The 27,274-nt window shown below is 36.6% G+C and overlaps 1 protein-coding gene across 1 annotated transcript; it reads left to right on the top strand.

The window, feature by feature from the left end:
- The first annotated feature begins 7,309 nt into the window (after nucleotides 1-7,309).
- On the top strand, nucleotides 7,310-27,253 carry LOC137953827 (isopentenyl phosphate kinase). The gene is made up of 12 exons (XM_068801339.1): nucleotides 7,310-7,429; nucleotides 7,586-7,822; nucleotides 8,156-8,253; nucleotides 9,297-9,339; nucleotides 18,393-18,454; nucleotides 25,442-25,498; nucleotides 25,632-25,667; nucleotides 25,829-25,906; nucleotides 26,093-26,159; nucleotides 26,335-26,397; nucleotides 26,628-26,731; nucleotides 26,886-27,253. The coding sequence occupies exons 1-12, from the start codon at nucleotides 7,360-7,362 to the stop codon at nucleotides 26,985-26,987; spliced, it is 1,017 nt and encodes a 338-aa protein (XP_068657440.1). The 5' UTR covers nucleotides 7,310-7,359; the 3' UTR covers nucleotides 26,988-27,253.
- Nucleotides 27,254-27,274: the final 21 nt, after the last annotated feature.

The raw sequence follows: 27,274 nt of genomic DNA, 5'->3' as shown, positions 1-27,274 counted from the left end.
ATCCTGAATTCTACTTTGTTGAAAGGACTCCGACCAGATCCAACAAGACTGCGGGATCAATTCGTTTAGTATGGTATTTGTACCTTCGGTAAGCTAACCTGCAGAGACATTTTTATTTTTTTTTGGAATTCTTGTGGAGGCTACGAGAGTTTTAACCATGAATATGGTAGGAGTGAGAGACCTGGTCGTGCAACATATTGTCAAATCTCGAAAGTCGCATCTACGGCGAAGACGAAGCGGTAAGTGCAGAGAAGAGTAAAGACGAGAGTAGATATAACGTAGTAACTTCACCCCTGGAATCGGTCCACTTGCTGCCCTTTTCAGACTCATCAATGGCTGTATACTTCGTGGATTTGTTTGTTGGATCTCCCTAACAAACCAACCAGCCACCCATCTGCCATGAATTATGGATGCCCATTATCCTCTCAGAAATTTCGTCGAACACTTAGCATGCATGTGGGTCTCCTATGTCTCTGCCTAATTATGCGTTCTGGAAATGGATCGGCCTTTCTCGCCGCCCGCCGGGACTCCTGCGAAGCAGCTCAATTCGGCTACTTCAGTAGTTTATCAACATCTCGTTTATCATTCGTAGGGAGACTCGACAAGAAAATGCACTTCAAGTCAGAGGAAAGTCTTTCCCTTCATCCAAATAACGCTCCATTGAACCCAACTTCACATTTTGACAGATCCTGAACGGGAATGAAACCCAGTTGAGATGATCGAGAGAGCATCTGCTTATTGATTACAGATGCGTTTTTCTTTTCGTGCCCGTCCGAGTCAATGATCTTAAACTCTTGTTAGAGGGGACAATCGAAAAGAGAAAATTTTAAGAGCGCGGAGGTGGGAAAAGGAAAGCTGAACTGATGAAATGTACGTATAGCATGGTCACCATGCTAAACCCACAAAAGGATTTTCATTTTATAATCAGTTCACACAGGCTAATTAATTGGGCCTTTAAGGCAAGGAACACTTTCGTTACAAATATAGCTCTAATATATCTCTATGATAAGCTAATACTACAATACTAGGATAAGAAAAGAATAAACCTAATTCTAGGTGATTCTATCTGTGCAAGAAGAGCAATTTAATCTTAATGTGGTTGTATAAAGATTATGAAAATCATTTAAATAGATGCTCAAAAATTATGAAAAAAATGAAAAATATTTATTTTAAGCTTATAATTATAATGGTAGGTCACTTATAAATTTTGAAGACTTATAAAATGCTCAATGGCCGCAATATACAGATTTTGAATTTTCATCTTCTTATACTCGACAACTTGTAGCTTGCTTTTTGCTTCAGATAAACTCATGTATTCAAATGCATTTTGTATAGTCGATAGCTTCTGCTCTTTTTGTTGCATGAGCAGTTAAATGCATGCACAAAGTGTGTTTGAAAGAGGAAAGAAGAAGGAAAAAGAGGAAGAATGAGTGTGAAATTTTTGCAAGGGGAAAAAAAATGGGAGAGATAACGGTTTAGAGACCCCTCTCCTCTCACCTTCTAACAGTCCCCCTCAAGTTAGAGCATATAGTTACAAAATTTGTCTCGCAATCCCATAAGCACACTATATATATATATATATATATAATTACTCTTCAAAAAAAAAAAAAAGTGGTATTTAAGAAACTCAAATCAATATGGCTTCAATGGTCTTCAACGTTGAATATCTTTGTTGTAAAGTTTTCATCTTCCATTCTCCTCCTTACTTGGATGATCTTAACCACAACTTGTGGAATTTTTCATCATTGTTTAGCTAAAAAAAAATTCATGGTAGGCTTCTATCAAATATCTTATTATTTGTACTTTTTCTTCTACTTCTCCCCAACCCAACTGGAATCAAAATGACATAAAAGACCCAACTTGGAAAATACAAACATGGGAGAAGAAAAATCACACTAAGCTAAATAACAAAACTCCTTACACCAATAAAAAAAGGTGAAAGCCTAAAAAAACCTCCACTCAATTTTAAAGGCGAAAAAGAAACCCAATATATAGGGCATGAAAAACAGACACGTTTTTTAAGGGCAACTCAAAAAATCAACACTTGGGTGAAAAATAAAAAAACTTAACTCAAGCTAGATGTTTGGGGCACTCTTGATCTGTTGATTTTCAAGACTCCATGAATTACATCATGGAGAAAGAAGAAGAACACATGTTGGGGAAAAAAAGAGGAGGAAGAATGAGGTTCTGGACTTATGTCCAAACCCTCCCCCTTAAACTCTATTTATAACCAATAAAAGTATAATATTATAATTATGCCCTTCACACTAGTAAGAGTGAAGAAGAGACAAGAAACATAAGCTAATTACATAAATGACACCCTACCTACATCATATCTTCCAATACATAAGCTAGTTACATAAATGACACCCTACCATTTCATGATAATCATATAAGACTCGTCCATATTTGTTCTTCAACACTCTGCCTATAGTTAAAGTTTGTAATTTCAGCTTGCAAGTAAAAAGACTCTTAGTCCTTGATGCAAATTATTCATTTTATGTTCTCTCCTTGGATGTTCTAGTGACATAAAGTTTACCACAACATGTGGAAAAAATACATATTTCATTGCACTTCTTTTACTTCCCCCTCTCAAGTTGGGGTCTCTCTTTCATTTTCAAAAGGCTTAGCTTGCACAAAATAAATACTGTTAAAGAATAGTCTCGCATGGATCAGCCAAAACAAAGATTTTGAGTTTATTAGTTGGGAAAAAGACTTTTTAAGTTGGGTAGTCATTTTGTGATGGGCCTTGGAACCAACTTCACTTGGTATCAGAGCAGGAACTCATATGTGAGACTAACAATCCCCCTCATGTGTAAGCCTTTTTTTGTGGCTTGTGAAGTCGAGTTCAAGGCCCATCCCGAAATGACTAGCCAACTTAAGAAACCTATTTCACAACTAATAAACTCAAGATCTTTGTATTGAGTAATTCATGTGGGACTATTCCTTAACTCTCTCCCTCACGTGCAAGCTTCGATGGAAGATACTTATCTCTAATTACACTTTTCCTAAACCAATAAAAAATAAAGAAGAAATAAAAAGAGAGAAGGATTTAAGCTTTAGGATACGTATACCTCTCCCTCTCCCCTTTTCCCTTCTTTCTCTTTTCCCCCCACCCCTAAAAAAAGCCAAAAAAGAAGAAAAGAAACTCTCTCTCTCTCTCTCTCTCTCTCTCTCTCTCTCTTTCTTCGTCCCCCCTAACAACACCATGGAAAAAAACCCTAAAATTAGTGGCGATAGGGAGAATCATCAATCAGTTTTGTCCGGAGTGGTAAAACAGGGAGAATTGTGTGGGAGAATTGAGGGAATTGAAGGAAGAAATAAGGGCGCACAAGTGTAAAATTAAAAAGACTTATCGACAAAATATATATTTATATTTTTGGTAAATATAGTCTTTCCAATTGAAAAAACACCTACTAGAAAAATCACTCATCGCTAATCCCATCTTTTCTGGGATTTGTGTGGGAGAATTGAGGGAAGGGAAGGAAGAAATAAGGGCGCACAAGTGTAAAATTAAAAAGACTTATCGACAAAATATATATTTATATTTTTGGTAAATATAATCTTTCCAATTGAAAAAACACCTACTAGAAAAATCACTCATTGCTAATCCCATCTTTTCTGGGATTTTTTCTTTCCGTGAAAAATATTTCAAAAAAAGGAAATTTTGTCAAAAAAAAGAGTCTCTTGGGGAAGGAAACTATTAGCATATGGAAACTTCTGTTAGCATATTGTCTCTTTTGCAATGGAATATTTTTATGACGAAAATTTGGTCGCTCTTCTGTAGCTAAAGATGAGTTTCATATGCAGAAAAATTTAGACATACTTTTTTTCTCAATGGCACAACTAGAATCTAGTTTCTTTTAAGTCATAAGTCTTACATGTGTTATATTATTACTAAGTGTGCACGGTATGCCACATTAGCACTCCAACTCAAGTTAGAGATAAACTTTAGATGAGAAAAAATATATATGGGTTTTGGGTTTTGTAATAATGAATAATTTAATAGTTTGAAACACAAGATTCATTACCCAAAGGGGCCATTTTGTATCCAAAAAATCGATCTTTTATCCATGAATTGGTTATTATCCAAAAGGGGCTATTTTTTAAATTAATTTGTGAGATTTATGTAAAAAGAGTGGAGGGGAATGACTTATAGCAAATTTATATGGAGCGAAAGTTAACTCAGATCATTTAAGAATGAGTCCTTTGGGTGTAAGGGAAAAGAAGTACATCTAATTTAGAGCCACTTATAGAGTATTATGGTAAGGTATTTGTTTGAAGCATTGAAAAGAGCAAGAAAAATAATTAAGGATAGGTTAAACAATGAACACATAAAGTATAAGGCATTATACGACTTGTTCGATTCAAGAAGAAATGAGAATACTTTGCATCGAGTTCATGTTATTGCTATATTTTTTTTATTACTCACTATAAGTACAATGAAAATATAAATATGAGGCTGATGGAGTTCAAAGAGGTATGAATTATGTTGTAGATCATATAATTGTTACTCAACAAGAAAAAAATTGAATTTTCTACACAATTGTTGTTTTACATTTAAAAGAATGCAACCTTATTTAATAGCATGTCCTTGACAATGATGTAAATGCTAACTATATGTTGGAATTTTTGGAGCCAAAAATAATTCTCAATTGATTATAATGATTCTCTATTTATGATAGAGAGAATACATAGAATCTGAGTTCAATTAAACTACTACTAATGTCTTAGTTACACCCCAATCAAGACCAACTCGTAAAGAAATAATTTAGAATACTTGTGGAATTCTTCATCATTGTTTAGCTGAAAAAAATTTCATGGTAGGCTTCTACCAAATATCTTATTATTTGTACTTTTTCTTCTACTTCTCCCCAACCCAACTGGAATCAAAATGACATAAAAGACCCAACTTGGAAAATACAAATATGGGAGAAGAAAAATCACACTAAACTAAATAACAAAACTCCTTACACCAATAAAAAAAGGTGAAAGCCTAAAAAAACCTCCACTCAATTTTAAAGGCGAAAAAGAAACCCAATATATAGGGCATGAAAAACAGACACGTTTTTTAAGGGCAACTCAAAAAATCAACACTTGGGTGAAAAATAAAAAAACTTAACTCAAGCTAGATGTTTGGGGCACTCTTGATCTGTTGATTTTCAAGACTCCATGAATTACATCATGGAGAAAGAAGAAGAACACATGTTGGGGAAAAAAAGAGGAGGAAGAATGAGGTTATGGACTTATGTCCAAACCCTCCCCCTTAAACTCTATTTATAACCAATAAAAGTATAATATTATAATTATGCCCTTCACACTAGTAAGAGTGAAGAAGAGACAAGAAACATAAGCTAATTACATAAATGACACCCTACCTACATCATATCTTCCAATACTTCCCCTCAAGTTGGGAGGTAATGGTAGTGATCCTAACTTGAAATAAATAACATAGATGTAGTAATAAGCTCCTCCATCATGGTATTCCAAGGATAAGTATGACACTAGGCACAAACTCTCAAAGGGTAGAAATGGGAAATAAGTTTAAACCAACCTCAAATGATTTTGAACAAATATAGTGATAATAACCACCAAAGTGGGTAATGTTTGTCATTCACAAGACAACGATAAAAAAACCCAAAGGTACCAATTAAAACACCCATATATAAAAGAGACCAACCAAAACAACGCTGGCAAAAGGTTGAAACGGAGAGTGAGATTCTAGAAGTTTTTAATGCAGTCGCTAATATCATTTCTAGAAGTGACTACCCTAGTTCTAATTTGTGTCTTGGTGAGCTAAATAGGGTAAAAGAAGTTTTGAATTTTCATTCCAAAAATGAAAATGTTTTCATTCCACTAATGAAAATGTTTTTAATATGACAAGGGTTAGTAGAATGAAAGAGAAATTTGAAAAGTATTGGGGTGATTGCAATTTGTTGATGGTTGTTGTTTTCAGTTTTAGATCCAAGTGTCAAATTAAGATTGATCAAAATGTGTTTTTCAAAGATATATTATGAGGTGGAAGCTAGAATGAATATAAACTTAGTTCGATGAACCTTATTTGAGATTTATGATGAATATATATCTATACGTAATGTGAAGATTAATGAATGGATTGCTTCAAGTATTAATTTTTCGGGTGTTTTCACAAGTTGTAGGTCACATTATTCATCAAGTTTAATGACTTATGTGAAACAAGTGGAAGTATGTCATAATTGGGAAGTAGATATTCTTACAATTCTCATATCTACAATAGCATTAGAGTCTACCTTTAGTGCTAGTAGTAGAGTAATATACCCATATCATTCTTCCTTGGAATCAAATACAGTTTAAGTTTTGATTTTGTGGTAACGATTAGGTTCGAGCTCTTCATAGTGTAAAGAAAATCAAAAGGTGAACTGCTTTTGAATAATCATTTATTATAATATTTTTAGTGAATTCTTTAGTTTTACTTATTAAATTTTTGTTTAGTGATTGTAGCCGAGAAAAGCCTAGGAAGATAATGTTAGTAGTTACTTGATTTTTCATCTTTTTCTTATCTTGTTAATTTTAGTATTTTATACTACATCAAATAATTAGTAGTGGAAAAGTATTTTTTTATCAGATACTAATAAATTTATTTTAATTTTGTCATAATTGGAGATTTTTCTTATGCAAATGGGGACTTAACATATTGTTTTCTAGCACGAAAAGAAAACACTTGAGTTTATAATTTTAAACTAGATTTATAGTTGTTTTGGGTGATTGTAAAATTGATATTAATATTTTATTTAATTTTTTGTTTTTTATTATTGAATAAAGTTTATGCATAATATTATGCAGTATTTATGAACAATTTTATCTAGAGTTTATGTACAATTTTAAGTAAAATTTATGCATAATTTTATATACAGTTAATTGACATATATTTTATGCAAAATTTTAAATATAGGTTGGAGCTCCAACCCGGGTTCCAGCTCAATCTAGATTAAAATTCTAGGGTTCGAGCTTGATTCCAATTTTAGGGTCGAGTTTGAGTTTTAAGTGTTTAATCAAGCTTAACTCAAACATATGTAGGTTCTACCCATGCTCGACTCAATGTGTCCAACATCAAATGTGCTATTTTGTAAGTGTTAGTGGATAATTTATATTTATATAAATATTTTAAATTGAAAATAGTTAAAAAATATTGAAACACATATATAAGGAAACCAGGAAAAAATAATTTTTGGTTAATCAAATTGGATGGTTAAAAAAGAAATAATTCTTGTTATTTACCTACCAGGCACCAACGGTCACTTGATGTTCAGTTGTTCATGCAATCGAAAGTGCATCTACTTGCGAATTGCGAGGCGCGTAAATCTCACGCACTGAGGAAGGATGGAAGATGGAATGGCTGCGATCCCCGGACCCGAAACACCAGCCCCTCTCCGCTGCATAGTCAAACTCGGTCAGTACTCTCACCCATTCCCTCGTAGGCTTGGACGCTTGCAACTTCTTCTCGCCGCAATTCGTTGTCATTATACAGTTATAAGAAATGGAAGCAAAAATCTTCTATAGTTTCTCAAAGACTATCTGTCTTCCATTTTTTGTTCTTGGGACTCAGGTGGAGCTGCAATTACGTGTAAAAATGAAATAGAAAAGATAAATGAAGAAAGTCTCAGTTCTGTTGCTTCCCAGTTGAGGGATGCTATGATGCTGACGCAGAGCTCTTCGGGAAAGGTTCTCGGAATGGATTGGAGCAGGAGAGACGGATTGAATTCGCCAAGTTTCGAAACCTTCGACGAGCTAAGGAATGCTTCCGTATCGGACGGGTTTCACTTTATTGTAGTTCACGGGGCAGGTAGGTTTGACTTTCTGGAGCTTTTTGTAGGTATTAGGCAATGTATTTATATCTTGCTCAAATGTTCCTCATATACATTTTCTTTACAAATACAAAGAAATGAATGATCTTTTTGTGTCCAGCTTGAACTGGTTTAGAATTTCAGAGAATGGAATTTTGTATAGATTAACAGTTTATGGTTATGAGGGTTTCTTGGAGTATGTAATTAAATTATGAATTGAAAACTAAGATTAATTTGTTTGGAGGTTCTCCCACTCTAGCTTCTATTGTTTATTTTATTGTCCATTAAGCAGTTTTTCAGCCTCATATTGTATACACCTTGGTGGAATGTAGGTTCTTTCGGTCACTTTCAGGCAAGTAAATCTGGAGTTCACAAAGGAGGCTTGCACCTGCCTCTTGTCAAAGCTGGTTTTGTAGCTACTCGAATTTCAGTAAATAACTTGCGCTTACCTTGTTTAGTATTCAAATGATTCTGTTATCCTTGTTAAATGTGATATTATTTCCGTCACTTTGTGGATTTTGTCTCTTGTGGTGGGTCTTTTACTTACAACCACTGCATACATAATGTTCATGCTGCATTTGTTCTTGCAAAATAGATGTTGTGGCCATTTGAAGCATGATTAGTGAAACCATTCTTAAAATACTATATGATATCTAAGTCATCAATATCATGACTTTTGGTTCTAGGTGATAAAGCATAACCACAGTCATATATTAGGGGATGTTGTTTACCGAAAACCTGATGGTTTCATTATTGTCAGCAACTATCTTTTTTTTTTTTAAATAGTGCGGAGTTATATTAAAGGCTCAAAAGAGCAAGATTACAAGGAGGGGGAACCATCCCAAACAATGAGAGATTGCAGGAAAGTTCCAAATTTAGCTAGCCTATCAGCCACATAATTGGCTGACCCAGGAATGTGATTCCAAGTACAAAAGAATGGAAGATACAATATCTACTATAGATGAAGTAATTGCCAATGCCGCCAAGGGGGAGAGGCTGTTAGAGCACCAGCTTATGCCCACTTTAGAGTCTCCCTCAATCAGCAACTTCCCTTGAAGTCTGTCTTTGAAAATCTTTAATCCAAGATGAAGAGCATTCACCTCCGCAGTGGTAGAATCTGCAATGCTCACAGGCCCAACATAGGAGAAGATAGTCTCTCCACTATGATTCCTGAAACCCCCACCCCACCCCACCCGTACCAGCCGGTCCTGGGCATCCCAAAGCACTTATAATAGCTGAATGAGCATAAAAAGTTGTATGAGTTGATAGCTAAGAAAGTCCTCTGTCTCTCTTGGAAAATAAAAAAAATGGTGCAGCAGTAATGCTAAATACAAAAAGATGACTTTTTGAATCTTAACTGTTCTATCTTATTTCTGGATTTTTTTGTGTTCTCATTCTTGACTTCTAAGGTTGCTTTATGTAAGAATCCTGTTCCTTATATTTATACTCTTCCTTTATCTTCTGTTATTTCAGGTCACTTCTCTCAATCTAGAAATAGTGAGAGCCCTTGCCAGAGGTATGGCTTTGAATATTGCTTTCTCTGTCATATCTTGGTTTCACTTAGTCAAGCTGAATCTTGAGTTATTTGAGTGTTTTGGTTTAATACAGTTTAATGTAATGTATAGTTCCCAACAAAGTCTACACCAGATACAGTCATCCAGATCAATGTTCAACTGATGACTTATATCTTGTTGCTTGACCAATTCTTGCTTATAATGGAATGGCTCTTGTTGTCTTTGTAATTGTGATTAAAGAGAATAGTGAAGAAATAAAGAGAAAGGTGATATAACAGAAAATAAGAGATGAAAGTAAAAAAAGATAGAAGAAGGAATGGAGAAGATTGTGGTTTCTGGAAAACGAAAATTGTCAAACTGAAGCATCTGTTGAACCTCTCTAATGTTTTAGATCTAATTTTTCAAAAGGTCAGCTTAAGTTATTCTATAAAATTACAAACATGCCTTCAGTAATAAAGTACATAGAAGAGACAGTAATATCTCAAGATTAGATGTAGAACAGGGATATTGAAGAAGGATTCAATCAAGTGGGAGATCAAGAAGAGTGAGAATAAATAGACTCAAAACAGTGGAAGAAGGGTTTATTCAATTCAGCAATCACTCCCTCCTTTGTTCTCCCTTTTCATTTAATGCACTAAGTTAAAATATTGAAAAATTTACAATTATGGTCCTTATAACAGAACTGAGAAAACACATTCATATGTCATCTGAATAAAGTAACGCTACTATTGTATTACTTGTAAAACTGTAATACTTGGTACTTCGTGTCAAGGTGGAGCATATCTAGTAGGTTTGTCTTGTTATAGAGCATTGTAAAAAGTGTAGGCAATGCAGCCTTGGAAGAATTATCTCCTAGCTAATCCTTGGGCCAAACATGCGGAGTACAAATCTTCCCAAACAGCTGGATATCTTGGATAAAGTGGTGGTTCATTTAGGTTTTTTCTGCAATCATGAAATATTGAATTGCCAGATGTAGGTGGGGCTCCCTTGTTGTTATGTGCCATGTCAAGTGAGCAATAACTGAAAAAAAAACCTCTATGAATACTTACTCCACATCAGTTGACACACATTCTATAAGTCATCAATTTGTGTTTTGCTTTTGAACTTGATTTTTGGCACAACTATTTGCTTCTTACTGTTTTATAAAACCAAATTTCTACCAACAGTTGTGCAAAACCTTGCGGCAGACCACCTATTCATATGAGACCCAACATAATGAGCATTAGAATAATTTACAATGTCGAAGAGACAATGACATTTACAAGCTAGATTGTTAGATGGTTTGAAATCCTATACATAGTCTTCAAATGCCAATTCCTTTGGGTTCATTATAAATCGACTCACTGTTTCAACCATGTATACAATAGTTGGCTGAGTCAATGTCAAGAAAATTAGCTTGCCAACAAGCCTTCTATTTTGTTTCTTGTTAAAAAATCAGAGATTTGAATGAGAAAAGATGAGATATAAGGAGAAGAAAAACTTTGGAGAGGAGCATCAGTTGTTGCCTTGGAGTAGGTGCCAACCCACCCCACCCCACCCTCGTCTAAGTTGGAGAGTAGATATCAAATAACCCTAGCTTGTTGCAGAAGGATTCATGTTCATGTCTTTCCAATGGATTCGTAAACACATCCCCCAACTGGTCTGAAGATTTCACATCTATATGTTTAGTTCTCTTGTGGAATACATGGTTGCTTGCAATGAAGATGACCATCTGATTATCACACTTCATGATCACAGGACCTAGTAAGTAGAAACCAAACTCAAGAAGAACAAACTTAATCCACATAAGCTCACTAACCATGTGAGTCATTGCTCGATATTCGGCCTTTGCATTAGGTCTCGAACTTGCTATGAGCATTACAGAGATATGCCCATCTCTTATGCCAAGTTCATCAGTTTTTTTTTTTATTAAAAAAGAAAGGAGAAGCTGAAAGAAGAAGGCCGGTTTAACACAAACACTTTGTGCAAAGTTGTTTTAAAAAAGAGAGGTCGAACCTCTTGTTTGATTCAAAGCCACGAGTTGACTTCTTGTTCTTGCCTGAATCTTCACGAGAAATTGAGGATTGGAAGATTGTTGTTACATAAAAGGAAGCAAGAACAAAAGAATTAAGGAAGTGTTCCTTTGGAAAGCCAAGGTGGCACCAATCTATTTGAAGAAAGTTTCTGGGTTTTTTTGAGATCTTACAACCCCTCAACATCTCCTTGATTAGGCTTAATTTATTTTAATTTCAAGCAATCATATCTTGCCTAACTCATGAAGATTTGAATCTAGACTGGTTGTATTCAAGATGGCGTCAAAGAAATATTTTTGGAAAGATCTTACTCTGCATGCAATATTCCCTGGATTGATTTAGTGATTGTTGATTGATTTTTCCTATTCTCTAAAAGGAAAACTAGAGAATTGATTAAATCAATTTTTGGCCAGCAAGTTTTCTTGCCTAAGTAGGTCCCTTCATTTCCTAAAAGCCTGGTTAAGCTCAGGTTCTCCTTCCATATATCCAAGCTAGTCCTTGGCTTCACTTGGTTCTTGAAGCCTCTTACTTAGGCTATCTCACCTTTTGAGTAAACTGTTACCCTTGAATTGTCTCTCATGGCTGACGAATACTTGGGTAGTTAGAATGATATTCTCAAGATTACCACCATACCCTTGCGAGGGATATCCAATTACTTGAGGTGGTTCAAATTGGTTCGATGGTTTCTTATTACAAAGGACCTACTAGGTCACCTAACGAAGCTTGGGCCACCCATTGATGAGGACGATATTGCTTACATTAAGTGATTAAAGAATGACACTTTGCATAGAAGAGCTCGTCTCCAATAATGTTGTCCATCTAGACATAGCTAAGCAAATTTGGAAACATGTTCTAAGTTGTACTCTAGCTCTGACAAATTACAAAGGCCATATGATATTCCCCAAAGTATGTTTAATACCAAACAAGGAGAAAATATACATGGGTACTTGGCTAGATTCAAAGGTCTTCTTCAAGAATGGAAGCTAGCGCAACCTAACTCCACTGATGTCTTTGTCCAAGACCAGCAAAAGGAAGCCTTAGCAACTGCTATCTATATAGCAAATATTAAGCTGTATCTCGAGGTTGCTAAAACTCAACTCCTTAGCTCCTCTACTATTCCCACCTTTGATGATGTATGTGCCACATTACTCAACATTCTAGATTCTTCTCCCCCTTCTCCTACTGAAGTATCATCAGCTATGTACTCCGGTAATAGGGGCACATCAACCGACTGTGGCCAAGGCCGTGGAAGAAATTATAGAGGAGGTCGAGGAAGAGGTGGAAGGACTAGTTCCTCTAGAATAGACGGCAAAGAATGCACCCACTGTGGGAGATATGGCCACACCATCGATCAGTGCTGGAAAATCCATGGCAAGCCAGAATGGGCCATGACTAATCAAGCCTTAGTTGGTGGTACAAAGGAGGACAAGTCTGCCCAACCGACAAAAAAAAAGACCCTTATCGATGATGAGTATGACTTATTCCAGAAAATGAAAACTTTGATGGTCTCTCCTCCAAGTTCCTCCTCCATTGCTGCTACTTATTCCAGAAAATGAAAACTTTGATGGTCTCTCCTCCAAGTTTCTCCTCCATTGCTGCTACCACCACTGCTTTAAGTATGCTCTCTGCCCCTTCCTCCTTTCATCCTGGATAATTGACATAAGGGCCTCCGAGCATCTCACCGGTAACAAAGGTTTACTCCACTCTGTCTCTCCTTGTTTCTAAGATAAATTTGTTACCATAGTTGATGGATCCCAGACTAAAGTTCTCGGGAAAGGATCCACCTCTGTTACACCATCGCTTCTGCTCCCAGATATCCTTTTTGTTCCTACCTTTCCCTTGAACCTTTTATCTGTTAGTCATTTTACTAAGCATTTCAATTGCTCCATCACTTTCTCACACACTTCCTATGTGTTTCAGGATCTTACAACGAAGCAGGTGATTGGTGGAGGCCGTGAACAAGGGGGGTTCTACTACCTGGATGTGCCTTAAATAAATATCTTCTCAACCAAGTATACCGAGGCGAGTCTATGACACAATTGGTTGGGACATCCATCCGCACAATCTCTTCATCTTCTTTTTCCTACATTCAAAAATATGTCAAATTTAAATTGTGAAGTGTGTCAACTGAGCAAACACCAGAGGGCCACATACTTTCCTCGGCCTGAATATAAAGGTGTTCCTACGAATTAGACAGGGAGACCCTCTCTCCCCGCTTTTATTCAATATGGTTGGTGAATTTTTGTCTGCGATGTTCTACTCGGTAGGTAATCTTGGGTGGCTCCCCCCTACTAGTTCCAGTCCAGCTTTCAATATTCCCATTCTCCAGTATGCAGATGATACCATCATTTTTGGAGTCGGCAACACTGATTGTGCAAGAAAGATTAAAGCTGTGTTGGGGCTCTTTGAATTAGCCTTTGGTCAGAAAGTAAATTGGGGAAAGACTTCCCTCATGGGCTTCAATGTTAACCCTGAGCTTCTTACAGAAATGGCAAGTATATTTGGATGCACAATAAGCCACTTACCTGCAACATATCTTGTTTTACCTCTTTTCAATGGGCATATATGCAAGAGTCTTTGGAATCCGGTGGTGGAAAAAATGGAATCCCGCCTTGCATCATGGAAGGGGCGTCTACTTAGTAAAGCGGGGAGGCTCATCCTTCTCAAGTCCTGCATAGCAGGAATCCCCAATTATGCCCTGTCTTTTATGCCTTGTCCTGTTGCAATTTGTAAGGTTATGGATAGGCTAAAAAGAAGATTCCTATGGAGGGGATCGAGTGATGCTTTTAAGTACCATTTGGTTAGTTGGGATGAAGTATGCATGCCAAAGAATATGGGTGGCCTGGGAATCCGGAAATCTAGAGACATGAATCAAGCATTGCTGCTAAAATGGCTATGGAAGTTTAATACCCACTCCTCAAATCTTTGGAAGGAAATGGTTCTTGCAAAGCTGGGTGGGGACCCTCATTGGTGGATGTCTGGTGGGAATCGAAGAGGACTTTCCTCAATATGGAGAGCTCTATACCTTCTGCTTCCAAAATTTCATTCTGCAAGTAGATTCTATGCAGGCAATGGTAGATTGCTCAAGTTTTGGGAGGACTTGTGGATAGGGCAGGAGCCCCTGTTGGCTGCATTCAGAAGTCTTTTTCTCCTCACATCTCGCAGAGACATATCAGTAGCAGAAGCTTTTGAGAGGAGGGGGGGGGGGGGGGGGTATGAGCCTCCATCCTAGAAGGGGTCTCTCAGATAGTGAGGCTTTGGAGGCTAGTCGATTGATGGACCTTGTTGCTTCATTTAAAATCCGTCCTCTGGAGGCTGACAAGCTCATTTGGTGGCCGGATAAAAAGGGTTCTTTCACGGTCTCATCCGCATACGGCTTCTTAAATGGCAGTATTTCGTCTTGGAGGGAGAATGAGATCAATTTTCTATGACGTTTATGTGCTCCTCCAAAGGTAAAATTCTTCATATGGTGTGCCTGTCAAGGCAAAATTCTCTCGGCAGCCGTGTTGAGAAGAAGAGGACACCCCTCCATTAATCCCTTGTGTCCATTCTGCAACTCTGACATTGAAACTACTAGCCACATTCTGCTCTGTTAAGTACTTAACATGCTCCATTGTAGTTTCTCTTGGAAGGTGTGGATCAGCATTCTTGGAAAGTTTGGGTTACAATTCTGCATGGCGGCTGATCTACTCTCGCTCAGTAAATCTCTCATTGGTACGCCTCTGTCGAGCCTTGGAAAGCTAATGCTCTCTGCCTGTGCCAGTTTCATACCGTGGGGGTTTTGGAATGAGCGCAATAGAAGACGATTTGATGCAAAAAGCGAATCTTCAAACCGGGTTGCGGATCGAGTGGTAGGTCATATATCAACTTGGCTTTTAACAAAGAAAGCATTCTCTTCCTATCTGGGCTCCTCCATTCGTGAAAACAGGGAAAACTTAGCTATGATGCACATTGGGAAAAAACTTCCGGTCATGCAAGAATGGACTCCTCCTGATCCTGGTTATCTCAAGTTAAATTTTGATTGCTCGTATCTTGGTAACCCTGAGATTTCTGGTTTCGGAGGAGTTATTTCAGACCATTCTGGTAATCAGCTCTTCACTTATGCCGACCTTCTTGTTATATCTGACTCTACATCTGCTGACTTACATGGTCTCCTCTCCGGTCTTCGCATCTTCAGAGATAAATGCAGGGGGCCTCTTCATATTGAAGGTGACTCAAAAGTGGTAATAGGCTGGTGTGAGAACGCATCCTCTCCTCTATGGAGGCATTGGGTTACGTTTAGGGAAATTTTAGAAATTACCTCAATTGTTTCTTGTATTTGGACTCACTTTCCGAAATCCGAAAATTCAGCGGTAGATGTGCTTGCCAGGCAGGGAGCTACCCTACAATCGTTGGTTGTAAGGGACACGCTCCCCCAAATTTTGTAATTTCTCCTTTTTTATTAATATATTTTTTTCAAAAAAAAATAAAAAATTGTTAATTCACACAGATGTATGGGGACCCTTAAGCATTTCAAACATTTCCCGAGTTAAGTACTTTATTACCTTTATTGATGATTTTACTCGTACCACATGGATATTTCTTTTTAAAGAGTGACCTAAAATTTCATCAATCTTTAAGTCCTTTATGCTATGGTGGTCACTCAATTTGGTCAGAAAATAAAACTACTTTAGTCTGATAATGCCAAAGAATATCTCTCTATTGACATTGACTCCTTTTGTCAAGAAAATGTCATTATTTATCAAACGTCTTGTGTCTACACCCCTCAATAGAGCGGTATAGCAGAACGGAAGAACCATCATTTCTAGAGGTAGCTCGCAACTTATTATATACCATGAAAGTACCATACTTTTATTGGCCACATGCCATATTTACTGCTTGCTTTCTTATAAATAGGCTACCCTCTTCAGTTCTCGGTCATAAATCTCCATATTCATTATTGTTTCCACACGATGATCCTTTTTCGCTTCCCTTGACATTTTTTGTTCATGTTACCTCACCACAGTGAAGTAAAGTTGATTCAAAATCTGTCAAATGTATTTTCTTAGGATACTCTCGCATTCAGAAGGGTTATATAATACCTCAAGTGTAATTGCTTTGGAAGGGTTCTACAACCTCAATACCTGCTCTTTCTTTTTTGTTTCGTTGGCAAACTTCCTTGATAGACAATTTGCATTGGATTATTTGGGGGTGAAGGGAAAGGTTTGATAAGGTCTATTCTTGGAGGGAATAAAGTGAGATTTTGAGTTCTTTGTTACTAGGGGTAGTTGGTTATTATGTGACTAAAAATTTGGGTTCTTGATTAAGGGAAAAAAGGTCATGTAGTCGTAACCTTTCATTGACGCATAAGACAATGGAGAGAGAGAGAGAGAGAGAGTTGGGCCTTAAGATTTTGAATGCTTCGGTCTTGCAAAGTTGGAGGACAGCTCTCTAAAGGCCAAGTTACCCCAGTTTTTTCAATCTACTCCCTTTCACAATCCATTTTCCCATCTTTTTTTGAATCATATTTTATTTCCATCCATCAATCCATCATCACTTCCACCATCAACATATAAAAAATCCAAAAAATATTCACTATGTAATTTGGATAATACTTGATCATATAGGTTTAGAATAAATAAATTCACATATAGATTGAAATTGATAGAAATAGAAACCTTAGATGATTTAAATACTTATCCTCAAATGGGCCCCATAAATCCATGTGATATCCTAAGAAGATAATTAGAAATTATAGTGATTGAAGTTTGCCTAATTTTGCCTAATTTTTAAAAACTTTTTACCCAGTTTTTGGTCTATATAATGTTTTGAAAAATCCAGCTGGAGACGGGATGATTGTTGCTTGTATTGTCATTTTTGAGATTGCTAAGCATCTATTGTAGTACATAACTCTATTGTTGAAGATTGCTGAAAAGTATGAGGACAAACTAAGTTACCCTAAACCATTGAATGTTTATGAAAGGAGGAAGCATAAAAGGAAAGAGGAAGACTCAAAAGACAACAATTTACTATTTTCTATAAGTACCATGGTTTAGTACTTTCTATTTGTGAAGTTGGGTCCAAGGCCTATCCCAAAATGGTTTAGGAAGTCTCTTTCCCAACTAATAAACTCAAGATCTTTGTACTCACTAATTCAAGTGGGACTATTCCTTAACACTCCCCCTCATGTGTAGGCCCTTTTTGTGGCTCTACAAGTGGATAATTTAGGTGTAGACCTTCTTTTGTCGCTCTAGGAGTGGATAATTTAGGTGTAGGCCCACATATGAGTACTTGCTTTAATACCATGTGAAGTTGGGTCCAAGGTCTATCCCAAAATGACTAGCCAACTTAGGAAGTCTCGTTCCCAACTAATAAACTCAAGATCTTGGTACTTACTAATCCATGTGGGACTATTCCTTAACACTATTAAATGAAAGTCAAGAAGTTTTTATTTTTATTACTTTCCTAATTTGTAATAAGTCCCGATTAAGAGAGTTTTATTTAGGAATGGTTAATAGTTTCTTTTATTAGTAGTCAATTTAGGAAAGTCATAAAGTGTACATTGTTGGTAGAATCTATCCATTAACTAAAAAAAAACTACCAACAATAAAACTTTATGACTCATTTAAAAAAAAAAAAAACTTTATAACTTTCCTAAATTGACTACTAATAAAGGAAACTACTAATTGAACACTTTCCTAAATAAAATTCTTCTAATTGGGACTTATTAACAAACAAGGGAACTTAATACAATTAAAAACTTGCTTTCTTTTGAAAGAAAGTACTAACAGATGGTACTTTCCAAAAAAGTGACTTTCTAAAAATAGTGAGTGCTGTTTTTTTAGTCTTTCTCCTTTCATAAACCTTCAATAGTTTAGGTGAGCCTGTTCACATACATTTCAACAATTTCTTCAACATTGGAGTTATGTACTACATCAACATCCTTTATTTGAGCATACCGTGGTTCTCTTTGTTGATATCTTTGAATAAGTTCTGTTTAAGTTCTAATTGAAAACTTATCCAGAAAATCCCTGATGTGATAAATTTCTTTTATGTATTTGCAGAGGGAATCCCGTCTATTGGAATGCCTCCTTTCGCTTGTGGCTGGTCGACTTGTGAAAGAAATGTTAGAAGCATTCAGAAAACCTGTAACTGGACTTGATTATTTTTGGTAGCTACTTGAGTACTATTTTCACATTGTTAAATTGGCCAACCAGCACTTGAGGAGCCAGATCTGGATGAAAGGGAAAATTAGGGTTCAATGAACTAATAAAAAGTGAAAACTTTAGTTAGATGTAAGAGGAAGAAGAAGAAGAAGAAGGGAAGAGAAGATGGAGAAGAGCCGAGTAGGGAGGAGAGTGAAGAGTGCTTAGTCAATTGGAAAGAAAGAGAGGAAGAAGGAGATAGCTCATTTGTCCCTTTTCCTCCTATCTTCTTATTTAGATGAAAGGGAAAAGTAGGGTTCCATGCACTGATAAAAGTAAAACCTTTAGTTAGATGTCATCATCATCATCATTAGAAGAAGAAGAAGAAGAAGAAGAAGAAGAAATAGAAGGGAAGAGATGGAGAAGAGCCGAGTAGGGAGGAGAGTGAAGAGTGCTTAGTTGATGGAAAGAAAGAGAGGAAGAAGGAGAGAGCTCATTCGTCCCTTCTTCTCCTAGCTTCTTGTTTACAGCTTTCATTAGAGCATATTACAAGATTGTTCCTCTATGTAGGAGAATAAAAGACAAAGATAAAAGTTGAACTAAAATTACAATTTTACCCACTAGGTTTACTTTCCAACACTCATCAAACTGGTGCATACATGTAATTTTGCACCCGGCTTGGAACAAGTTGAATGAAGTAATCCTACTGCAATGGCCTTGGTGAAGATATCAACAACTTGACTTTGAGAGGAGACATATTTAAGGCATATAATCCCAACTTGTAATTTTCTCGAATGAAGTGATAGTTTATCTCAATATTCTTTGTTCTTTCATGAAAGACGGGATTTGAGGCAATGTGTATTGTTGCTTGATTGTTGCAATGGACACTTTATGAAATCCAAGTTCTGAGAGTGAAGGTTTTACCCATAACATTTCACTTATTGTGTGTATCATTGCTCTACATTCTGCCACTTCACTAGACTGGGTGACTACATTTTGTTTCTTACTTCTTTAGGTCCTTACTTCTCCAAGTTTCTAAATTTCCTTCAACTAGTGCACAATACCGTGAAGTAGATTTTTGGTCATCTAGAGAGCCAACCCAATTAGCATTTGCAAACCCTTCAATATTAATATGGCCATGACTTTATATAGAAGACCTTGTCTAGGAGATCTTTTCAAATATCAAAACATCCTCTCTAGAGCTTGCTAGTGCAAAGCTTGTGGTTTGTGCATATACTGACTAACAATACCAACTGCAAATGAGATGTCAATCTAGTCATTATAAGATAAATCAACTTGCCCACATGTAAGCTAGCACATGTGAAATCTTCCAACATGTACATCTGCATCTAAGCTAGCACATAGCTTAACATTAGTGTCCATTGGAATATCTATAGGTCTACATTCTAAAATACCTATTTCCTTAAGTAAATCAAGCACATATTTTCATTGAGACAAGATCATATCATGCTTAGACTATAGCACCCCAATGCCAAGAAAATACTTGAATAATCTCAGGTCTTTTGTCAAGAATTCTCTACATAGCTCATCTTTCATTTGTTGAATTTCATATTAATCACTTCTTGTGAAAACAATATTGTCTACATACACTACCATAAGTATTACTTCTTTGTTAGTATGCTTCACAAAAGTAGAGTGATCCGCAACACAACTAGCGAAACCAGATCGAATCCATCACTTTGCTTAATTTATCAAAACCAAGCTCTAGGTGATTATTTTAACCCATACAATGATTTTTTTAGTTTGTGCATCAACTCCCCCCAACCACAAAACCAGGTGGTTGATGTGGATGATATTATAATTACTGGCACTGACTGTGGTTTGATTACTAAGGTTCAACAGTTGTTGCATGTCACTTTTCATATGAAAGATCTTGGTCAGCTCACCTACTTCTTATGACTTGAAGTACATCATCGGGCCAATGGTATTTTCATAAATCAGCATAAGTATATTCAAGATATTATTACCTTGGCTGGTTTGGAGGACACTTCTTTGGTTGATACTCCTATGGAGGTCAATGTCAAATATAGGAAAGATGAAGGGGACCTTCTAGATGACCCTACTTTATATCAGCGCCTGGTTGGGACTCTCATCTACTTGACCACTACCCGCCCCAATATCTCATATGCAGTTCACCAGGTCAGTCAGTTTATGTCCTCTCCTCGGCATCTCCATATTACTGCAGTTCGATGCATCATTCGCTATCTTCGAGGTTCTCCTACTTGTGGGTTATTCTTTCCTACCGGCTCATCCCTTCAACTTGTTGCTTATAGTGATGCTGATTGGGCTGGGTGTATAGATACATGTCGATCTACTACGGGTGGTGTATGTTTTTAAGTGATGCTTTAATTTCTTGGAGATGTAAGAAACAGGATCGTGTTTCAAAATCCTCTACTGAGGCCAAGTACCATGCCATGTCTACTGCTTATTCTGAGATTGTATGGCTACGTGGTCTTCTTTCGGAGCTTGACTTTCCTCAGACTACTTCTACCCCTCTTCATGCTGATAACACCAGTGCTATTCAGATTGCCACCAATCCCGTTTTCCATGAACGCACCAAGCACATTGAGGTTGATTGTCATTCTATCCGAGATATCTTGGAGAGTCGGGTGATATCTCTTCCTTACATTTCTTCGGATCTCCAAGTGGACGATGTCTTCACCAAAGCAATGACTCAACAACGACATAAATTTTTGGTTGGCAAATTGTTACTGGTTGACTTACCAGCATCTATTTGAGGGGGGATGTTAACATATATGTAAAATAGGAATAGGGTAATTATTGTAAATTTATATTTATTATCACTTACGAGACTATATGTTCCCTAAGTTCCCTCTTCTCTATATGAAAATCAATCGGGAAAGGAAAATCTCTTGACACCATATACAATTCCTCTTGAAGATCTCTGTTAATGAAAACATTTTTTACATCAAGTTGATGAAAATACCACTTAAAGTTTGCAGCAAGTGATATAAGATTATATACAGAAATGAGCTTGGCCACTGGAGAGAACATTTTCTCATAATCAAACACTATAACATTGTGTATATACCTTGTTGCTACCAACCTGGCCTTCAATATAGCATTGCTGCCATCGGCATTGTGTTTAACTATAAAGACCCATCTACATCCCATCGCTTTTTATGTGTTGGAAGTGGCACTACCACTAATGTTTTATTTTCATAAGGAGTTGTCATCTCTTATGCCATTGCTACTCTACAATTTGGATGCTTGAGGGCATCTTGAAATGATTGAGGAATAGACACAGATGATAGGGCTGCAAGGAAGTTATACAACTAGGGGATACCCGATGAAAGGACGTAAAATTAATGAGTGGATGAGAAGTAGAGGGAGGTTGTTAAGTCCAAAACCTAGTACTCTAGAAAATAGCTAAGAGTCGAGAACCATATGGGGGACCAAATATGATGGAGAATCATACGGTGGAGAAGTAGACTCACCTCAGAAGGATCTATAGAGTTCACATGTGGTTGATCAACCAGCAGAACAAAAGTCTCAAAAGTAGAATGTTGTGGCACCTCACATTTGAGCTTCTATAGAGGATCTTGCAGTGGCACAATAGGTTTGGACATACTTGGAGATGAAGAAAAACCTATAGGACCACGAGTGTTTTGATGAAATGGTTAATCTTCAATAAAGGTTACATCAGCCGAGACAAACAATTTTTTCATGGAAAGATTGTAGCATAAATAACTTTTTTGAGTTCTAAAATAGCCCAAGAATACGCATTGAAATGCTCAAGGTGCAAATTTCTTCTTGTTAGGGGATATGTATGTCATGCACAAAACATGTGCCACCAAACACCTTTGGAGGAAGGGAGAAAACATTATCAGTTGGAAAAAGGGCTGAATATGGATATTATTATCAAGAACAATAAAAAAACATTCAATTAATAAGAAAACAAGCTGTGAGAATTACATGTGGCCAATAGAATTGTAGGGCATTCATACACTGTAACAATGCACGGGCAACCTCAAACAAGTGTCTATTTTTTTTTTTTCAGCCACACTATTTTGTTATGGAGAGTAGACACATGAGATTTGGTGAATGATGGCAGTTTTTGTACAGAATGATTGTAGATTAGAAGATATGTATTTCTTGGCACTATCGGATTGGAAAATTTTAATTTAGCATAGAATTGAGTGGAGACCGTTGCATAGAAAGATTGAAGAATAGGTAACACTTCAGATTTGTCTTTCATTAAAAATAACCGTGTAACTCTAGTCATATCGTTCACAAATATGATAAAATACTTGGAATGATTTATATTCCAAACTTGTATTGGTCCCTAAATATCAAAATGCGACAAGGAAAAAGGGTGTTACTAACACTTCCATAATGATTGGGAAAGGAACTTCTGTGATGTTTACTTAAGTGACAAACTTCACAAGAGAAATCTGAAACATTCTTCAATGATGGTACTGTAGATTTTACGGAAGAAGCTGAATGGTGACCTAATGTATTATGCCACTAATGAGCCTGTTGTTGTGATGTTGTTGTAGCAACAACCGCTGGACGATCCAAGAAATAGAGACCTTACTCATGGCCCCCACCAATCATCTATTTGGTCTGTAAATCTTAGAAAACACAATGAGCAGGGTAAAAAGTTACATTGGAATTAAAATTTTTAGTTATTTGACTTACAAATATAGAAACTTAGGAATATGTGGAACATTAGATAGTTGAAATAAAGGTGTAGGTGAGGAAGAACCAATTTCTTGTACCTTTGTTTGGACCCATCAGCAACGGATACAAATCTATTTTTGGAATGAGGAGACAAAAAATAATAAACCAGTGTTCCCAGTCAAGTGCTCAAGGGCCTCTAAGTCAATAATCCAAGGAGAAGAGGTGTGAGAAGTTTGAGAAATCATACCTGCAATTACTGTGGCAGTAGTAGCAGAGGGAGTAGTGCAAATAGTGTTCATCATACAAGAGTGTTTTAAGAAGTTCAAAATCTTCATCAGTCAATACCATTTTCCCTTTAGAAGAGTCAGATATTTCTGCAGTTTTATTGAGAGACCAAGCTGTAACCCATTCAGGTTTTCCATGCTATTTCCAACATGTGGTGATTAAGTGCCCCACACTGTTTGTCCTCTGGAAGGAGTTACCATTACCACTGCTATTGAATTTGTCTCCTCGTCCTCTGCCTTGGTTACTTCTACCCTGACCTCATTCTCTCGTAGCATATGGGTAACACTTTTTTCGGCCATGGGTTCGAGTAGACAAATTTAACAGAAAACAAAGAGACCATGCGAGGTTTAAGTAGAAGAACCTCAATAGGGAAACTCAAGTGTTTTACGTGAAATCAAATTCTGCATGCAGGGTTTAAGAAGTATCCTGCATGCAATAGGAGACTCCCATAAGACAAGGGAGGTCTACTCACCTAGGAATTCTTCAAGATCGGAAAATCCTATGGCATCTGAAGGATCAGAAAGGAGTTTTCGGAAAATCCAATAGTTGCCAAAAAGCATAAGAATCTTGAGAGAAAACAAGACACGAACATGAAAGAAAGATTTGGCTGCTGTTCAAGAATATAGGTTTGCCGCAGTTCATCAAAGCTCCTTTTTTTTTTTTTCAATCTTCAAACAATAAAAACTCAGTATGGAGAGGAAAGACTTATCCAAATATGAGAGGAGGATGGTTTTAAGCTCATTGCAGCAGGAAACAACTAAAAAAAAGATTGTGATAATGCTTGTTTAAGGGATCAAGGGAATATCTTGAATAAGTGAGTGACTCATAAATTTTCAAGTGACAAAAGTTCAACAAACTGGATGAACGGAATCCAGGACCATATATCTGATTTTACAGATGCATACCTGGCTTTTATTCAAAGGCAAGGAAAGAAGAAAAAAAAAAAGAGAATCTTTGAACACTATCTGAATTCCGAATGATAAAGCTGTTGGAAACCCAGCGCTAGCATGTCAATTAATCATGAACAACAACTTCCTTTTGGAACCCTAGGACCCCTGCTTTCATACCATGTTAGATTATAGGGTTCAATGCACTGATAAAAGTGAAACCTTTAGTTAGATGTAAGAAGAAGAAGAAGAAGAAGAAAAAGGTAAGAGAAGATGAAGAAGAGCTGAGTAGAGAAGAGAGTGAAGAGTGCTAGCTGTTGGAAAGAGAAGAAGTAGGAAAGAGCTATTAGGGCTTAGCTCATCCGTCCCTTCTCCTCCTAGCTTTTATTTTTAACTTTCATTAAGAACAAATTACAAGATTGTCTGTCTATGTAGGAAAATAAAAGAAAGTTTAAAAGCTGAACTAAAATTATAATTTTGTTTTTTTTAAATAGTACTAAAATTATAATTTTACCCACTGGGTTTACTTTCCAACAGAAAGAAAATTTCTATGGGTTGTCATGCACCTAAAACTGAGTGATTTTATGAATGCTGACAGAAGTTTTCAATTATAGAAATGATACTGTCTTCCATTCTATAAAAAATAAAAAAAAATATTGTTTTCTGCTTAACTACTTTGTCTGTTATGCCCTGCATAAAGATAACATGGATCAAGCAATGGTAATAAATACTGCACCATAGCATATTTTGGATTTCATGTGTCGGACTTCTGCATGACCTTAAAATGGAGGCTGTCATGCTAGCGGTTTGTGCAGGTCTTCATCCAATTTACCAAGTTAAGCATGACTTATCAAAGGCTTGAAGAGTTGGAAAAGAACTGTTGTCAAGTTATCAATTGGGCAGCCATCCACATGAAAACCTCCTAATGTTGAGTAGCTTGGGCATCTCTAATGCTGAATTTTGGGGTGGCCTACCCAAGTCAGATAAAACTGTAGGATGCTTTGGTGCTTAGTGTTTTTAGCGGCCTCTACCACCATTGCAAGGAGAAAGAGGGCGTGATTGCAGCTTTGAACTACTTTACATTTTCAAAAAAAAAAAAAAGGACTGAAACTAATTTTCATCTATCTACAGATTGCTATTGCGTGTAACTCTCAGGTGGTCAAGGCTATTACATCTGGTTTTGTTCCTGTAAGTTTGATTTTTTGTTTTATGCCCTGACCACTGGATGTTAACTTTCCTGTTTTTGGTATCTTTTCTGGATTACAAGAAGCTAAATGATACAGTAACATGAATAGAACTAAATTGACAACCTTTTTTGCAGGTTTTGCATGGAGATGCAGTGTTTGACAACTCACTGGTGATCACTCTAAACTGCTCACCTGTATCTTGTGCTTTTTTTCTGTTACTTGAAAATCAATTAATGAGCAAAATTTATGTTGGAAATCTTTTGAATAAGGCATACAATCAGTATATACTTCTTGTTTCCATTACTAACGTCAAAATTATGTAATTGAACAGGGTTGTACCATATTAAGTGGGGATGTCATTATACGTCATCTTTCAGAACAGTTTAAGCCTGACTATGTTGTCTTCCTTGTATCCATCATATTTAGTTTTATGTTCTATATCAGTTTCTTTTTCCTAAAAGCCATACCAAATTTAGATACAAAAGCTCCATTGACTTTTTTAGAGGGGTTTTGTTTACTTTTAAAATAGTGGCCTTCTATTTATGCAACATAGCAGAGTAATTTTTCAGTCTTTCCTACATCTTGATTGATGAAGACAGATGTCTTGGGTGTTTATGACCGGCCACCATCAGATCCTAATGCTGTGCTTCTTAGAGAGATTGGTGAGGATTTTTGTGCTCCTCTTTTGAGCTCACTTTCTTGTGTGTCTTTCAAGTCCATTGACCTCAAGAGATTACGTAGGAAATCTGCTACTAGCCTAGGTTTTCTAAATGTGGTTTTGCCACATCTGGATTTTTTTTCCTGGGGTTAAATTGTGTTCACTTTCGCTCTTCACAGCTGTAGATGAAGAAGGGAAGTGGTCTATTCAGAAACCAGCACTAAACCATTCAAATAACCAAGGTACTTTTTATTGTGGTGATATGCCATGTAAAAGTGACCTGGGTCCTTTAGGGTTCTGCTTGGAGTTTGTAAAGGACCTAAATTACCTTTGAATCTAACTCGAGTCTTTTTTTTTATACTGAAAACTTTCTGGACCAGGCTTTCTTGCACATCTTATTGCCTTATCACATAAGACTTATTCACTTTTGACTGAAACACTAGTGAGATTACTCGTTGATTGTCCAAAACAGTTGAATTCACAGTAGCGGCACACGACACAACCGGGGGGATGGTGACCAAAATATCCGAAGCTGCCATGATAGCTAAGCTTGGAATCGATGTCTATATTGTTAAGGTAAAAGCCAATTGGATACCTCTAAAAAATTATTCAGTCAATAAACGCCTAAATCTAGAGGAGTTGTTTTTTGTACAAAAGTCAGATGAAGCACTGCAACACATGTCCACTTAAACTCTTAAATGTAAAGTGTTGAATTTGTCTTGTGTTGCAGGCTGGTACAGACCATTCTCTGAAAGCTCTCAAGGGGCAGGTGAATGGTGAGATTCCAGATGACTGGATTGGAACTGCCATCCGATCTTCAAAAAGGTGTTAGAAGCAAACCACATAATATTTGACAAGATGGTTTGATCTATGCACTATTCCCTGAAACGAGTTCCTTCAGGAATTGCAAGATCTTCCAAAAGATGTATGTTGTCAAGAGGGAGAAAAAATGCGTATAAGTTGTATTTGGTTTTCAAATGATTTTTGCTATTTGAGGATCACTCGGCTGAGATAGAGTTTTTCTATTTAAACCAAACAGCAATGCAATATAAAGAATAGTACTGGCTTGAATTCCCAATGAGAAATAAACAACTTGGAAAGATGAATAATTGATTGAAA

This window comes from Aristolochia californica, unplaced genomic scaffold (genome assembly GCF_029961685.1).
Source record: "Aristolochia californica isolate CCGP_79_NKW_82.1479 unplaced genomic scaffold, dmAriCali1.0.hap1 SCAF_16, whole genome shotgun sequence".
NCBI classification, from domain to species: domain Eukaryota; kingdom Viridiplantae; phylum Streptophyta; class Magnoliopsida; order Piperales; family Aristolochiaceae; genus Aristolochia; species Aristolochia californica.
Note: the sequence above shows the minus strand (reverse complement) of the source record. Positions and strands in the feature narration are given on the sequence as shown.